The 17725-nt window shown below is 43.6% G+C and overlaps 1 protein-coding gene across 1 annotated transcript in view; it reads right to left on the bottom strand.

The window, feature by feature from the left end:
• The window catches only part of CHSY3 (chondroitin sulfate synthase 3), a 165820-nt gene extending 151693 nt beyond the window's left edge, over positions 1 to 14127 (bottom strand). Inside the window, exons 1-2 of the mRNA XM_055791665.1 lie at positions 13227 to 14127; positions 11355 to 11638 (exon numbers count right to left, since the gene is read on the bottom strand). Of these exons, the coding sequence (XP_055647640.1) occupies positions 11355 to 11638; positions 13227 to 13932 (990 nt within the window). The 5' untranslated portion in view covers positions 13933 to 14127. The remainder of the gene's footprint in view (positions 1 to 11354; positions 11639 to 13226) is intronic.
• Between the last annotated feature and the right edge of the window lie 3598 nt (positions 14128 to 17725).

The following is a 17725-nucleotide window of genomic DNA, read 5'->3' as shown; positions in this document are numbered from 1 at the left end:
ACCAAGCTGATTAATATAATTATAGCTAGACAGAAACAACTAAATAAAAAACAAGAAAAGCAAAAATCCTTTCCTCTCCCAACCCAGGGCACTGCATTTTATTTTCTCTCAGATTTGAAAGAACACAAACTGTACCTACATTGAAGATAACATGGATTATTAAAACCGGTAAAACCATCAGTCCACAGGTATATGGCAGCAGCTCTAAATAAATCTTTTCAAAGGCCATTTCCAAGGAAAACAGTAGGTGTCCAAATAATGTTTAGCAATGGAAATTAACTATTAAACAACAAAATTGTGAGTTTAGTACTAAATTCAACATTTCAATTAGCAACAGCAAAGTTCTTTTAAACTGAGATGAGTGGGAAGCTCCTGCAGTTCTGGAACTACCTGCTGGAATGCTGCTACTGAAGTGTCTTTTCAGATACCAGTATAGGTATCACCAATATTCAGAAACATGAAAAATTTGAAAGCTTTTATTTAATCAGGAACATATTTTAACATGGCTGTTCTACGGGTCTCATTTAGATTTTCCCACTTCTGAACTAATGAACTTTATTCAGCGTCTTATCAACAGAATACATCGCTAATGTAAATCCTATTCAGATCAATGTGGGAGCGTAAGTACTTTCACATCCCTTAATGCACTAGCAAAATACAGTCAGTAGGTGAATACTACAGAGGATAACTGGCATGTTTAATAGAAACAAAGCAACATTATAACACTGGATTCTCACATGGGGGTGAGGTTCCTACAATTCCTGATAGGTCTAGGCACAACAATTGTTATAAAAATCATCAGTCTCCAGAAACAGCTGACAACAAGCTACATGACATAAACTTAATGACCTTTATGATTATTCAGCGCTCAAAGTGCAGCAAAAAGGCAAATGGCAATACACAGCATTATTCTTAAAAATACATAAGCACACACATGTATACACAACCACATAACGCCTGCATGCAGAGAACACCAGCACCACATCCTATTATAAGGAAAAATCTCATAGTCTTATGTGTGGGGATGCAAATCCCAGTCACAAGCAGCTGATTCGCAGTAGCTGTTTTCTAACATGCCAAACTCAATCAAGGCATGTCAGTCTGTTACTCCAGCCTACCTCCTTCCAGCATTTCCCTCTGCTGTTTCTAGCATTATATGTAGCTAAAATAATAAAGCCACTGCTGTTCAAAACATTTTTCCAGTGATGAGTTAGGAAGCTCACGATGGGCTAGCACAGCTGATAAACGTATTGAAGAAACAAGACCAGCTGTTCTTACTCATTCAAGACTCTCTGCCCCATAGAGACCCTAGGACTCGTACATCTCTCTCCCATGACAGTTGTCACCTATAACTATGCACGTCAGCAGCACAGCACGGATAGGAATTTAAGAAAAGAGATGGAAGGTAGGTTTATTCTTGGATTTAGTACATTAAAAACTAAGTCTAATAGATTTGATAGAGGGAAGTGAGCACCAACTTACCATGGCCAGAATGGAGGTATGATCAATGCATAGCTTCAGTACAGAATTCTTTCTCAAAGGTATAAACAATAATCAATTTTTGCAAAGGTATAACCTTTAAGCAAACCTCAAGCATCAAATGCCACAAAAGAAATATATATACACTTAATGACCTTCTTGAATATACTAATAGTACATTTCCAAAAATTGTCACAGCCAAATATTAAGAAATTATACTTTATACTGTTTGACAATGTTTACTTTTACAGTCAACTACCCTCAGTTAGGTGTAATCATTTCCCCCTACCACATGAAGAAAAATATCTTCAGTTACAAAAATTTAGAGAAGAAGAATCCCAAATACTAGCACCTGCTAGTATTCATTCTAACAGGACAGATTTATACCTAAGAAATTATTTTAAAACAATTACAAACATCAATAGCATATAATGAAGCTGTTTTGCCTGCCAAGTTAAGCATTTTCCTAAAAGCTTTGCCATCAGCTACATCTCTTCTAGTTCAACTCCCTGACCTCTGGAAGTGAGACCCATGCACTTCAGAAAATTTTGCCCAAAATTTATAAAAGTGACAGAAAGAGTCACCGTGTTTTATCACGATCAACAATAGAAAGCTGTGCAATTCTGGCAGGATAAGAGCTGGTCAATAAGACAGTCCCCTTTGGCGATAAAAAGTTAATATGCTAATAGGTGTGCTACAGTCTGTAGCTGGAAAGAGAAAGGTTTCAAGGAGAATGGAAAGCTGAAAAGCCATGTTAAATTGAAGCTGTAAGCCAAAATACATGTATATACAGAACAGAAGGAACAGATGTAACCATGAAGAGAAATCAAAAACAAGCTGAAAGCTAAATTCTTAAACTTTACAGTAGAGAGGCAGCGATAAATACCCAGAAGTGCAGCTTAAAAGCTGCAAAGGACCTTCTTGTGCCCCTGGGAGCCTGGTTATCAACTAGGCACAAGGTTTAAATATATGCATATGTACGTACAAATGCACATTTACATGTGCACAGATTTACAGTGTATGCCTCATGGAGTAGTTAAGACCACATTCACTGCAGTGCGGCCAAGCATACCACCAAAGAATTGCTGCATTTCTTTAGTGTATCTGCTTCCACTCCACGAGTTCACACAGGCCACACTCAAAAAGGGCCCCATGAACAAACACTTCCCTGACACCAGCAAATGCAGAGTCAAAATGAGCACCATCCTTGGTGATCAAATTGTTGTTCAGATGTTAATTTGCCCCTGAAAGGTTGTAGAAACAAAAAGCAAAAAAGTTTAGGGACTCAAATGCACTTTAAAATCTTGAAAATATAAAATCCTTCAAAGTATCAAGTGCACAAAAAAACAAGGCACAAGATTACAATCCTATTATTAAAAGGAATGCTTCAAGTTTCTGAATCAAATATTTTATCACAAACTAATAATTTAAAAAAATAATAAAAAAAAAAATTGTCCAGTTAGTACCTCAGGTTATATAATCTTCAGTATTCTGTCTGGTTAAACCATCGCATTTCAGAAGAGACTTATTTTAGGTTTCCCTCCCACATTTTTAAATATTCAGAAAGTTTAGGTTATTAAAGGTAAAATTTCAACCAATGTGGAACATGACTGTGGAAAATGTGTCTCAAAAGCCCTAAATAAAAAATAAATTAAAAGGTAACCTTCTCAATCGTACATAAAACAGCACTCAAGAAGCCTGTATCTGTTACCAGGCTGCTTATCCTCCTCCAGAATTTTCTAAAATTATACCTCCAGTTTAAGATGTTGTTTGTTTCCTGGAGTATATATATGCTTTTAAAAAAAAAATTTAATAGCAGGCCAAAAATCTTTTCTTACTGTGATACCGAGGAAGCCAAAAATTTTGTAGCCAGGGTGGACCTGCACATTTACTTGCTGACCAGTTCCAAATATGTAACTAAAGATTAACCAGCCTGTGCACTCCTCTTGAGCTCAAATCATTAGCCAGCACTGGTCAGATGGAATAAACTCCTCAAAGTGTAGCAGTTCTAGCTACACTTTAAATAATATTTGTATTCTTTGAATATTTCATGCTATATAATGAAATCAAATATCTAGATAAAAGCATATTTTGGAGAATATATTACAGCAGCATACACTGACAATGACTTAATACATACTTTCTTACATAAGAACTGAAAGTAAGTGGAAACCAGTTTGGTAATGAGAACCACAGAGTAAATAAAGTCGGAAGACCTAAAATGACACAGCTGCACTTTATACCTATTTGTCTACTTGCAGAAAACTCCCAAGAAACACACAGAACTGAAAGAGTAGCTTCAAAGCTTATTATTTGATAAAAGAAATATATTCTATTTTTGATAATAAAATACCATGGTAAATAGTACATTCAATGAGTGCTTATTTGAAATAATTTCTGTAACTCTCCTTGTTTACAACTTCGAGCTTCTCTCTTTGTGAGCATTTTCTATTGCAGCAGAAGCATGTCTTTCAATCTCATCAAAAGTCATAAAGTTGGAAAGTGAAAGTCAGGAAAGTTATCTCTGGGAGATTTCCGAAATCAGGATAAGAAGAGATATAAAGAACAGTCCAGGAAAAGTAGCAGAACCAACTGGGGGTTGCGAGGGAGCAGGAGGAAACACCTGTGGACCATCAGTGTCTTTGAGAAGACTATACACACTTTGAGCAACTCTCTGCTGTTTGATTTACCTAGTAGTCTGCAATAAACACTTCAAAAAGCCTCAAGCAGGATAGTTTAACAAAATTCTCTGTCAAAGTATCACCAATAACCACAATCAAATCTGTAAGTGTGAAAGGGAAATTTATTTCAGAACATCTAGGAAAGACAAATTGTTGAAAATAAAGATAATTCTGGCAGTATCTATAGAAACTAATACTTCCCATGTGGTTTGGTTTACTTGACTTTAACGTAACATACAGAAAACTATTTCAGGATAAACCGGAAAAACATCAGGATTTCATGGTGCTTTGTTTCATGGATTCACTTAAAGCACTGAATCCGCTGTTGACCCTAAAGCACTCAAGATCTTCATCAATTGAAGAAGAATTAAAATTAATTCAATTCATCCATCAATAAAGTGGGAAATTCTTCATCAATTGATTAAAAATCAAGCTGTTTCCTTGCATAATGTGATAGGCACTGTCAAGAGTGATGATGTGATGGGTTTAAATGAGATGAGTATTACAACAGTTGTGCCACAGTTGCGTCATCTCATGTCTAACACTATTTTCAACCACACTTGAACAGTGAGCCTCCTACACTAACCTTCTAAGGAAATACCACCTCCAATGTACCAATTGCACAAAAGTCTTGAAAAAGTATCTCCAGTAAAAGGAAAGCAAACATGAGAAAAAAAGTTGAACATGTTTAGGTTTAAATTTCCATAGAGGTTGAGAGAGGCTCCAGGATATACATATGCAGAACTAAAGACACATTTTTAATCATTTAAGGAACTTTTCCTGATGTTTTTCTTTGGCTTGTCTGTGGAATGCTTTGGTAATTCAAACAAGAGCTTATTCTTAAAGATGAAAACCTTTGAAATATTTGCTTTAAGAAAGTACAAACTTTCAAAACAGACTAGAAACTGTTAGCGAGCCCATATAGTCCTGCACATAAATAGGTGCTGGCATCTCAGAAGAAAACACATTAAGAGGGAAGTTTATCCATGCTTTCTTCACATCATGGACATGAAAATACATCCCTAGAGTCCTCCAGCACCTTGGTAACTCAGCACCAGGAGTCAGAATTACACAGCTGTCAAACTGCAAAAAGTCACAAGCAATATTTCCTCTTGGGGCACAGCAGGAAAGACAGGACACCCAACCTGCAAACAACCCAGAAACCTAAGAGAAGGTAACCCTCAACCAGGCTGAGAAACAGCCCCCTTAGCTTTTGGCTCCACAGCAAAGACACCATGATACACTGGACCATAGCCATGTGCTCATGTGTGCTAGCACACCACCTCCACAGTAGTTGTGGGAATACCATCTGAATCCTTCAGAGTAAAGACCCCGCAAAAAGGTATCTCCAACTCTTGAAGTCCTGCTGAGCCACATGAGAAAATGCTGAAGACCCTCAATAACATGCAACTACCAGGGACAAATCTGTTTTCTCACCATGAATTTCCTGAACTCCCAGCCAAGCTGGGTCAAAAAGGGGCAAGAAGACAGGGAGTCCCAAGGCATGTGAACCCAATGGAGGCAGCACTCCTGGGCAGTTTCCCCAGATTCCCCAGGTAAAAGAGCAAATGGACGACAAGAGGTTACTTACAAGGCCAGAGAAAGAGCAGGGAGTCTGCACAGCACAACACGGGCAGGCAGCTCAGACGGTGACCAGACAGAGCCACATAGGGCAGGAGTAATGACCCAGTTTCAGCACAGTGGTTATTGCAATAGGATATGCATTTCATGACTTGCATTTTCTACAGTATCATGTATGCACAGAAACACTATACTACAATGGTATCAAAATATAACTCAATTTTCTAATGAGGTGAGAATCACATTAAAGTAAAAAACCTTGTATTTACTAAAGTAAAAACAAAAGTTTGATAAATACCTTTAACATTGCTGTAATCAGCTATTAATAACAAATTGTTAAGACAGCATATACACAATCCTGTAACAGTAATTGGCCATTTATGCAAATAGTTCTAAGGCCTCTGGATCATCCTGTTCATCTCCACGTACCATCAGAGACCCCTGCTACAGTCTTAATTACCCACTCTTCCATGCATTTCTATTCTTGGGTGACTGTAAAGACTCTATGCTTTTTTAAAATGATGGCTGCATAATGAACTACCTAATGAAGCTTCCCAAAACCAACAGTTTAAGTGGGAGTGTGTACTGCTGCTTCAAGCCTGATCATTCCAGTACCCAAATGAGCACAATTCCATCTTGCCGTCGTCAAAGGCAAATACACCTCTAATGCTCCTGTTTGGTGTAGGGTTCAACTCAAAGCTGAGTTATGATCCACCAACATCTTCACCAAAGAGAGACACAAAGCCTTGAATGAAAAATTAAAATACATAAGGAAGGAAAATTGACATTAAAAAAGGAAAAGATAAAGTATTTTTAGAGGAAGCTAGAAGATGACTTGCAGAGGTTCCAGAACCTCTGGAGACTGTCACAATACCAGTGCACTGCAAAGGAAAACTTTTTGAGCATGCAGTTTGATCCAAATAAGTATTTTCCCGTTGTATTTTCTGTAGTATCTAATGTAACTGCTGGCAATCAACAACAAATAGGTTATTAGAGAGCTGCATTATTATAAAACTCTTCTAGTAATAAGACTGTATCTTATGGTTTTCATAGACCTTTGTAAAAGGAAAAAGACAATGTATACAAACATTAATGTGGACTGCTTGTACATACAAAGTACAATGTTTTCTTTCAATATCAATGTACACGTTACCAAAAGATCAAAAGTATATGGGGTGTTTTGTATGAATGTAGTTTTTTGTACAAATATAGTTTTTAAAGTTTACAACTAACATAGTGGGCACTGCACTTGATGATCCTTATGGGTTCCTTCTACCTTGAGAAACTGTACAATTCTATGTTATTTTCCACAAAGAAAGGAAAAAAAGGCTACAAAAAGAAAAGCTGTACAAACTTAACATAGGAATAAATGTCCCAAATACACTGACAAATGGTCTTTAAATCTTTTTATGCTGCATTCGTCATTTTTCATTTTCTGAAGAAAAAAACTCCTCTGCCAGTCAGTATTTATACCCTGATAATGTTTGATTTCTGCTTAAATTGTTACAGCTGCTTAATTCATGCATTGCATTTTATTTTGTCCTTTTGTAGAACTACGCTATTTGATGTCTTATAAACTTAGGTTACAAATTACAAAATGGTCTTCTGCAAGCAGAAACAGCTTTTTTTTTTTAAAAAAAAAAGGGGGGGGGGGGGCAGGGATAAAGAAGTAATCAGCTTTTTTTCCCAAATGGTCCTCTATAGTCAAGTCCCTTCTAAACAGCAAAGTGAGGAACAACACAGCATCTCAGTTTAACTATATTTTTGTTTCCAAATAATAAAATAAGTGTAAGTCAATAAAATCAAGCTCATTTCTTCATTCATTTAAAGAAAAACTTTTCAAGCCTTCATAATCAGTGGAAGAGAGAGTGCTACCTTGAAATATGGATTCTGAAAGCACAAAAGCAAAAGGCCCTTTTTAATCTCTACTGTTACTGATTTTGGGAAGCAGAAGTTGCTAACACCTAAGAAAACAAAGAGGCTTTTTACAGAGGTATTTTAGACACATTTGTCAGGTTTATTACACCCCAATCATTACAATGTCATTACAACATCATCAAAACTAAAGGATAATTTAAGATATAGGTGAAAAATATATCAGAACAAGAATGGATCTTCTGTAGAAAGAAAATGACCTACCCAAAAACCACTTCATACTTCCTCAAGTAACAAGGAAATGTATAAGATTTAGGTTGCAGTTTAACTGTTACTTCCAGCCAATGTGAGTGTAAGCTGCTGCCCAGAAGGGCAGTTTGACACTCTCCTGCCCTTTCATTCCTGGCTGAACATAACCACATCTTCTTTCCTCTGATGCTCATGCTCAGCAAACTCTGCTGCAAGTACTGATTCACCTGAAGAAAATACTTTTCGTCAGGTTCAGGTTTCAAGTGGACCCCACCCCTGCTCCAGTTCACCAGAGGGCTGCACAAGTCCTGCAGAACAAGACAGCAACCCCAAGGATCAGCCATCCTTCAGTGAAAGCCCATATTTAAGTCAGCTTAGAGCAACTGTCAAACTGCAGCCTGAGGGCAGGTTTCAGTCTCCTCCACTCTGCACAAGTGCCTTAAAAACCCTGTTATTAAATTCACTCTTTCAGCAGTCTGATGACTAATTCTTTATTTAAAGTGGAGGAGCTCCATCAGCAGAGACAGAGAGACTCATCACCTCAGCCATAAGTCATCTGGTACGTGGGAGACCCAGCCTTTAGCTCTGGCTTCAAATCTGGCAAAACAAGAATTAAACTCTTGAAAGCACCAGATATAAGAGTGGCTTATTGCAGGCTTATACATCTCCATCTTTTCTTATTTGTTCTACTTCCCCCAAAAAAGTATTGCCAGGAAAAAAAAAAATAAAAAAAAATAAAAGGTCAAAGTTGTAACCCTGTCCTTGCCAGCAAGCTAGCACAGCTTACTAGCTAACTCTAAACAGCAGCAAAATAAATCCTGACAGGCAGCCAGTCTTACCTACACCAGCTGAGCCACCCAGCAAAAATCAAGCATTTCAGGTTTTCTCTTGAACTCTTTGATTTCTTTCATCCTCAACAAAAAGAGACTTTCCCAGCCAGTCCTTAGCAAAGAAATCTAGTAAAAAATGGTGCAACAGTGGTTCAGCTCTTCCAGAGCTTATCTGCTTCTCTGGATTTTAACGGAGTTGTTTCCTGTTTATATTAGTTTTCAGCAACACATACTAAATACAAATTATGCATCTTCACCAAAGCAGCAAAGTTCATAAAAATCTTGCAGCTCAGCAGGACTCAGTTTAATACTTACACACAAGATGACTTCACAACAAAGTACAACTAGCTGTGCAGAAAATCCTGGGCCCAATCTTAGATTTTGCACAGGTATCTCAGGGAGTAATTCCCCTTCTAGCACACAAACATTGTGGCTGATCTAAGGGGAGGAATGAAACACCACACAGCAACAGTTTCAGTGCCCTATGAAAAAAAAGTTGCCCTTGTCACCACTGATTTACCAACCCACAACATGCCAATCTGTTCAGGTGCAGCATCAGACTACTTGAAACAACCAGCCACACAACACAAACTGCCAAAGCACAAATGCAATTTCTCTCTCTCTGGACACCCTATTTCACTCCTTCCCATCCACACAAATTAAATGCTGGGATAAGCATCCTAAGCAGCTTTGTCTTAATCATCTGCATCTTCTGAAGCATCTCCTGTACTGGCAACAAAGATTCTCCTAACAGATGGAAACACTGGTCAGAAATTAGCATCTGCTATTGCAATACCTTACGCATTTTTTGCTTTTTCCACTATTATAGAGACCTAAAGCCTTCAAGAGCAACTGACTTTCAAGATTGGTGTCACTATTCCAGATACCATAAAAACACAAGGTTTTTCCAAAAAGCTTATGTTCTCAGGCCCCAATCCTACCATGAAAATCTGAAATTCTGGGCAGTCATATAACCCAGTCTCCAAAACTAAAGAAAGTAAACATATTTTTTCACTCTATCCCAGTTATGCTCAGTGCTTGGAGACAAAATTTCCTCACATTCAACATCAGAATAAATGATAACCATAATGATAATGTTATCTATTATCAGTTTTCTTCCCTTCCCCAATTTCTTCCTGGAGGACAAACCAGAAAAACAAAAACAAAACCCCTTCCAAGATATGACTGTCAAGGCAGAATCATAATTCTGCTATGTGATACAGATCAGCAGGCATCACATGCCCATAAGGATTTGAAAACAACCTTGTACAGACACAGCCCAAATCAGAGTGTAAGACTAAGCTGCCAACGTAGCATGTGGTTTGGAAGTCTGATTAAGAACCACTAGTCCTACACTGATATCCATCTGCTTGATAAATGCCTTCCTTGCTCTACCAGTGCAACAGATGTATTATTTTACATTGGCATTTACCACATTTATTGAAATAGTCTTTAAAAGTGCCTTCCTATTGTGAAGCAAAGTGTAAGATTTCCACCTCTAAGATTTCTACCTACTTAGTATCAACTATTCAATATTTACTTCCATTCACCTGTTTACATACACTATAGCCTACCAAACCCATTGTTAAAATGGCCACCTTTACCCAGGCCACTCAGAAAAACACTAATCTACAAAATTAAGTATTTTTCCTGTCCTTTTGTCATTAATAGCACATAACCTCTTTCACTGGCCAATTTAAATATTTCTTCCTGGTTAATGAGGGAGTTGTACAAGGGCAAACATACATTAATATTAAAGAACCAATCAAAATAACTAAAACCATATTCATCAGATTAGTTACCAATCTTCACCCTTTCTGGCAGTTGCATGCTTAGTCAATTTTTATCTAACAAGAGAATCTTGCCACTAACCACAGTATGTCCAGAGAAACAGGCCTGAATTTTAGTTGTGGCATTGCAAAAAAACTTTCTGGGTACTGTAACACATCTTTATTACTTCAGAAAGTGCTAATATGGAATGAAGTCATTTGCCTCTCAAACGATCTCAGTATAGGAAGATTTGTTATACTGCCTGCATCTATCACTTTTAAAAGTGTTTTTCTTACTGTAGAACAGTATTAGCATGTATTATGGACGCATGCAGTCTAAAAAATTTCATTTCTGCACTAGAAAAAACCAACCAACCCCTATTTCTGCTTTTGCCAGTAATGAACCCCATTAAACCACATCTGAGTAATTACAAAAATACTGGCAATTCTTCTCCAAATACCACAACATATTTTAAGAACATGTGATGCAGAACAGACATGGTGCATGCTTATCCAAAACAAAGTTCTTAAAAAGATCCAACATGAACAGCCCGCGTCAAACACAGCACCATCCTGTCAAGGATTATATGTAGAAACCTTCAAGGTAATGCTTTAGGAACTAACAGCACAGCAATACGTACCACATGGCTGCAGTAACTGTCACTGTTACTGAAGTGACCAAAACTGAAGGACACAAGTAGAAAGAAATACACTTGTAGCAACATACAGTGAATGTTTTCCTCTCTCTTTTTCTTAACAGTCTGCAGTTTACATTCTGATGCATGCATTAAAACATGATTTTAGTGCAAAGAGATTGCAGATACAGCTGCTTAGTTGCAAGATGCAAAACCATAAACAAATAGCATGTTGTAATTTATACTGTCACTTACCTCATAGGACCAAACACACTGAGTTCCTCCAAACCTTCGGACACACCTGCCCACCTCCACATCCTCATGAGTAGTGTACATTTCTCGAAGGCATTCACCTATATGTGGCACCATCCGCCTGAGAACCTCCCGGCTGAAAATCATTCCCGGCCCTCCCATGCAGAAATTCTCTCCAGGCTCCAACCCGAGTTTTCCGAGTTCCTCAATATTACCCAGACCAGTTTGTCCCAAATACAGAGGTTTACTGCTGTTCAGTGAGCGAAGAAATTCCTCCAATTTTTCACCTGAAAAAGAGAAAAGATTACTGTTATTTCTCTGCCTAGCCTAGCAGCCATCTCTTTTCCTGTACATCAAGCTTTCTTAAAAATATCACAGGCATCTCAGACTGTAAAAGGAAATAACTTCCAAAGCAGCACCCTATATTTAACTGAAAGCATCCTTGGACAAGTTTACCTTTCACAATTTTTTTTTAATTAATTAACATTAAAAGTGGCATTTTCATACAGCTGAAAGCAAGGGAAATGCCAGGTATTATTTTAATAGGATTAATTTTTGAAAAGACCAGAGCAATTCTTAATTAACCACGACAAGTATGTTTGATTACAGAGTAATTGTTGGAACAAGGTAAAACTCAGGCTCCTTCAAAAGTATTCCCAGTGCTACAACTTCTACACACTTCTTCAACCCCTTTGCCTATTTTCTTTTAAGAAATCACGATTTCATATTTACTTGAGAATGAAAGTTTCTGGATAGGATTAACTTGGAACCTTTGTCACAACTCCAAAATGAGCCCAAAGAAAACACTGACAACTTTTACCTCTGCAACCGGATACACACACATGTATGGGTGCAAGCATTTCACAGATGAGTGACGGCTGACACGCAAGCAGCGCATTAAACGACTCAAAATCAAGTGACGAACAGGATACTGTGGTCACCTGCAGCTAACTTTCAGCAGCCTTTCAGCAGGGTAAGCAGCCACGCTCAGAACCTCGGCTCACGCTTACCGCTTCAGCCCCTCCTTGCCCAAGAGCAGGACACTGCACGAGTAGCAGCAGCAACAGGCGCAGAGCAAAAGGAAGCGGGTTGCAGAGCATCATTTTGCAAAGGTACTACTGAACTCGCTCGGAGTCGGGCGGTACTTTTCAGAGACACGCTGCTGAGGACAGCAGCTTTACAAGGAGCCTTCAGAGGCTGCGTGCGAGCAGCCGAAGGGTCAGCCAGCCAGCCGAGAACTCTTACTAGTGCTGAAAACACCGGCTCCAAGGCGCACCGAAAACCGCAACGGCGGCGGGGCTGCCCAGCCGCCCCAGGACGACGACGCCCGCCCGCGCACGGGCGGCGGGACGCGGCAGGACCAGGCGGGGCCACGCACCCTTCGGCTGCGCCGGCGAGCGCGGCGGGACGCGGGCCGGCACCCCCCGCCGCTCCGCTGCCGCGGTCAGCCCCGCTGCCCGCCGGGCCGGTCCCTCCCCGCCTGCTCACGGCAGAGCCGCGCCCGAGCGCCGGTAACCGCAGCACCGCGACCGCCCCGCCCGCGCAGGAGCCGCCCAGCGTGCCCGCCGCGGCCGACACCGGCGCCTCAGCCCCCAGCGCGCCCCGCCGCCGCGGGCTCCCCGAGCGCGGCCCGGCCCGGCCCGCGGGGACACCTCCGCCCGGCGGGACACCAGGGCCTCAGCGCCGGGACGGCACCCCACACGCCCCGCACTCGGGGGCTGGAGGCAAACGCCGCCGGGGCGGGGGGTGGCTCGAGGTACCCCCCCGCGCCCCCCTCCCCGGGCAGAACCGACTCTCCCCACCCCCCGTGGACCACCGCCGGGCCGCCGCTCCCGTCCCTCCCTGCCCCCCGCCGGCGGGGCACGCCCCGCTCACCTTTAATGTAGACGTCGTCGTCCGCCCGCATGAACCACTCGTACTTGTCCAGGTAGTGGTCGTGCATGTACTTGATCATCATGAAGGACTTCTTCTGCGGCGGGTACGAGTCGTCCACGCCGGGCAAGGCGACGACGGGCAGCGGGGGCAGCCCGGGAGGCGCGGCGGAGCCCTGGCTGGAGAAGAACTCCACGCGGCCCGGCACCGAGGGCGCCCACGTCCGCTGCGCCGCCACCGCCCTGCTGCCCAGGTACTTCTGGGCCGTCATCACCCCCACGTAGAGGAAGTTGCGGGTCTTGCCGCAGCCCCCCCAGTCTTCGCTCCCGTTGTGGCTGCCGCCGGGCCGGCCGCTCCGCTTCTCGCCGCCCTCCTCCTCCTCCTCCGGCTCCCCTTCCCCGCCGACGGCGGGGCTGGAGACCGTGCCCTCCGCCGCCGCCGCCGGCAGTTCCCAGGGGCTGCTCCTGAAACTCGTGCCGCCCAGCACCGCCGCCGCCTCTGGCGGCGCCTGCTGCCCGCCCGCCGCCGCCGCGCCCCCGGCCGCCCGCGGCCCCGCCGAGCGGCCGTAGTAGGAGCAGAGGCTGGCGCCGCGCCTCTTCTTCTCGCCCAGCTCGGCCACCCTGGGGGCGATGAGCCAGGAGGCGGCCGTGAAGCCCAGCACCAGCCCCAGCACCACGCTCAGCCAGGGTCTGCGGGACCGCGCTGCCATGGCGCGGGCGGGGCGGCTCCCGAAGCGCCGCTGCCGCCGCCGGCGTCCCCGCGCCGCCTCCCGCTGGAAGCGACCCCCGTCCCGCCGCGGCCCCGGGCGCGGCGACTCCCGGCGCAGCTCCCGGCCCCGCCGCGGCGGCCCCAGCGGCTGCGCTGCTCCCGAGCCAAACTTCTCCCGGCGGGAGGACGGCGGAGCACTAGCGGCAACCCCTCCGCTCCGCTGGCACCTTGTCACCGCGGCGGCTGGTCCCTCCCCGCCCCTCCCACCGCTCAGCCTCCTCCACACGGCGGCGGCGGCGGCGGCCTCCGCTCCGCGCTTGCCGCTCAGCCGGCTTCCTCCGCGGCTTCGGAGCGCCTCACCCCGGAGGGCGCCGCCGCCGGTACCGAGCCGTGCCGGGGAAGTGGCGGCCGTCGCCGCCGATCCGGAAGGAAACGATTTTTTTAGGTGCCGCTCGCGGATCCCCCGCGCCGCCGCCCGGCCCCGGCCGCGGCGGGTTCAGGAGGGCGGCGGGCGGGCGCGGGTACCCCCAGCTGCACCGCTTGTCCCCGGGCGCGCCCCGGTGCGCCCCGCTCCCGCCGCTGCGGGCTCATTTGAGGCCGGGGCTCATTTGCGGCCGCAGCTCCACATCGCCCGGGGGAGGCCGGGGGACGCCGGGTGGGACCGTCTTGCCCTGGCTTCGCACCCGGGGGGTGCTCATGGAAGGGCAGGTCAGGGGTGCAGTTTCGAGGGGAGGGTAACCGTCTCCTCCGCCCTTGCTCTACCCTCTGCACCCCGGCCGCGAACACTTTAACAACTTCCCAGCCAAGAGCCGTAGCCCTTCCTGACCGCGTCTTTTCCTGTGGCGTGGGTTTCCATAGCCTGAGTATGTTGTTATTACCACGAGCTCCGAGATGCTGGGGCATTGCATCCTCATCATCCCGACCTCAGCATGACTGCACTGTCCACAGCCCAGGGTGACTGACAACAGGAACGGAGCGTCCAGCCCACTGTGCCTACAGGAACATCCTTAATTCTGAAGTCTGAGATCTCCCTCTTATCCCTCGAATTTGTAGGCACCCCTTATTATAATTGTGCAAGATGCTTATCTCCAGCAAAAGCCATAAATTTTTGCTCACATCCATTTGTCATTTTGCTGAAATACATCCAAGTTACTGAAGATCCAGTAGCGTATCTCTAATAGTTTGCCAGCAAAGCCACCCGTTTTTGTACCTAAACCTATGGCATTGTCTATCACTTCATGTGACTTTATCAGTTGTCAGACCTGTATGTCAAGGCACAAGGAGGAGTATGGAAGATGGTATTGTGTGGTACTAGCAAAAGTAAGGGAATAGTAAGAGGAAAAAATTCAAGCTTTTTTCCAAAAAGACAGAAATTGCTTTACCCACCTAGAAGAGAAAAATGCCTGCTTCTCATATCCTTAGCTACAAAGAGGTCACTTACTGACGCAATTTTCAGGTTTTCCTTGTGCTTCTGCCTCATGCAGTGATCAGGCTGTGTGCTCTTCATGTTTTTGAGATGTGTGAGTGTCAGGCTCAGGAAACATACCCGCTAGCTTCCCCAGGGCTGTATCCTCTCAAAGCAGTCCATCATTAATTTTCTCTTTACACCCACAGAGGCTGTAACTTTTACAATGCCAGGCAGCAAAGCCCAAGGTACCAGGCACATACATATTCATTCCAGCTGTCACCACTAAAACCAGCCCAGGCAGTGTGTCCGGACACATAAATACCACCCGAGACGTTCTGTGAGCAACAGGTTGGTAGATCCTGGGTCTGTCTTCACTGAACCACTAACAGACAACAATCTAAGCAGGAAGGCTGTCCTTCAGAATGCCTTTACCATGGCATGAGGAATTACCAGTATCATGAGTGTCTGAGCTTTCCATGACTCCTCCACTTTAAAACAGTCTCTCACTCCTTCCTCACCTACTCCCTGCAAACAGGTTGTTGCTGAGTCCTGGCAAGTCATGCACAGTACAACCTCCAGTAATCAGGACTCCTTTAGACCCACACAACCCCATCATCACAGTGCCTTAAATTTTCAGACCGCTTACTGCTATGGGGTTGCAGGGGTGTGATGTATGATGCTAAGCTACTTCCATTGCTTATGCATACTGAAATGATTCCAGTGTGTGGCAACTGTGCCAATTCCTTAGGTCTGACAGTGCATATTTTTGTCACAAGAACAGCACTTGCACCCGTGAGAGGTGACCATAATGCCTTTTACGTACTTTCAAGATGAAAATGGACCTTGAGGTGTTGTGCGTTATCAAGATAGTTTATAAAGGAATTGAGTATGAGGATATTTGCAGCAGAAATATTGCAAGTGTGTACCTGCATTTATATTTTTAGTTCAACGCTACACCAGTATTTCAATGGAGGGGGGGGCAAATCTGTTTAAGGCTTTGGGTTTTCATGGTAGGACTGGACAGACTGGGCTGCTTTTATCGGAGCAACAGTGGCATCTAGTGGTGAGATAGTGCCTTAGCTTTTAGGTGAGACAGTTCAGTAAAGGCATGAAACCCAGAACGTCCTTCCAATGAAAATAAATACTTGATACACTAACTTGTTAGGCCGGGTATCATGAGTTCATGTCTACATGGCTTGTTACATGTTATAACGCATTTGATATAAATATTACACCAATTTCACACTGCTTGGAGGAAATGGGAGAGGCCAGGGTGAGGCAACAGCTTCAAAACCGTGAAAGATAATTTTGTAGAAAAAATTCTATTGGTAATTAGAAAATATGTCTTCTGTTCACTGTAACATGTGTTTTTAATTAGAATCTCGGGGTATTCTCTTACTATTTTTCCTTTTTCTCTTCTAAAAAAAGTGGAAAATACAATCTCCCATTTAATCCCCATAGTTTTACAGTCTCTAATCAAATTTTACACATGTCCTTTGATGGAGGAATGGCAGAAACATAGGGGTATCCTCATTCTTAGTAATACTTTTAAACATATAATATTTTTTTAGCTCTAGAAGGAGAGGCCGAATGTTCCTTATCCAATGATGCCAGCAGAAGCCAGTATTTAAATGGGTGGGTATCAACTTCTCACTCTCGATTTACTTTTTTGAAAGTCATTCTGGCCACACAGAACTCAGTTGTTTTGTCTTCAACAGGCACAAGGCCCCATACTGAAGGGGTGGTCCACAGATATGCAGTGTCAGGGAGGAAGGCAGCTGTTTTTTTCCCTGAGTATTTCTCCTCTGCCTTAGTAATAGTCTTACTATTTTTTCTTCTCAAATGCAAGCCCAAAGCCACCAGTGACAGATTTCTAGGAATTACTGGTATGCTTCAAATTCAACACTGCACAGAAAGTAAAGGAAGATCAATCTAGAGTGCATTCTTAGATGTTTTCACTCAACCGGCTTGCTAGCATGTCTGAATATGATGCTGACACTTGAGCTGCAGTTTAAAAATTGTACCTATAGTATAAAGGGCACTTAAACCAAGATTGCCCTAACAACACTCACAATCTCTTTGCAGCAGCTGTAGGTGAAAAGCATTGACTAAAGCTAGCTGCAATTTAAGTGAGGCTGTGGGTAAGTTGTGAAACTATCTTTGGGCACAGTTGTTTATCCTGCTTGCCATCTCAAGAAAGGGTGCTTTAACAGTGTAGGCTGATTACATAGACCAGGAGCAGATTGGAGCTGAACAGGGAAGAGAAAACATCCAATTTAAATCCAGCATCGGAAAGGAGCTCACTGAATGGAATTCTGTTGCAGCGTTATTTTATATTAGCCCCAGATATTCTACATAAACAAGTAGGTCCATTAGAACAGCAGGA

Source organism: Falco peregrinus, chromosome Z, assembly GCF_023634155.1.
Source record: "Falco peregrinus isolate bFalPer1 chromosome Z, bFalPer1.pri, whole genome shotgun sequence".
Classification (NCBI taxonomy): domain Eukaryota; kingdom Metazoa; phylum Chordata; class Aves; order Falconiformes; family Falconidae; genus Falco; species Falco peregrinus.
The sequence above is the reverse complement of the archived record's forward strand: the minus strand, read 5'-3'. Positions and strand labels throughout refer to the sequence as shown.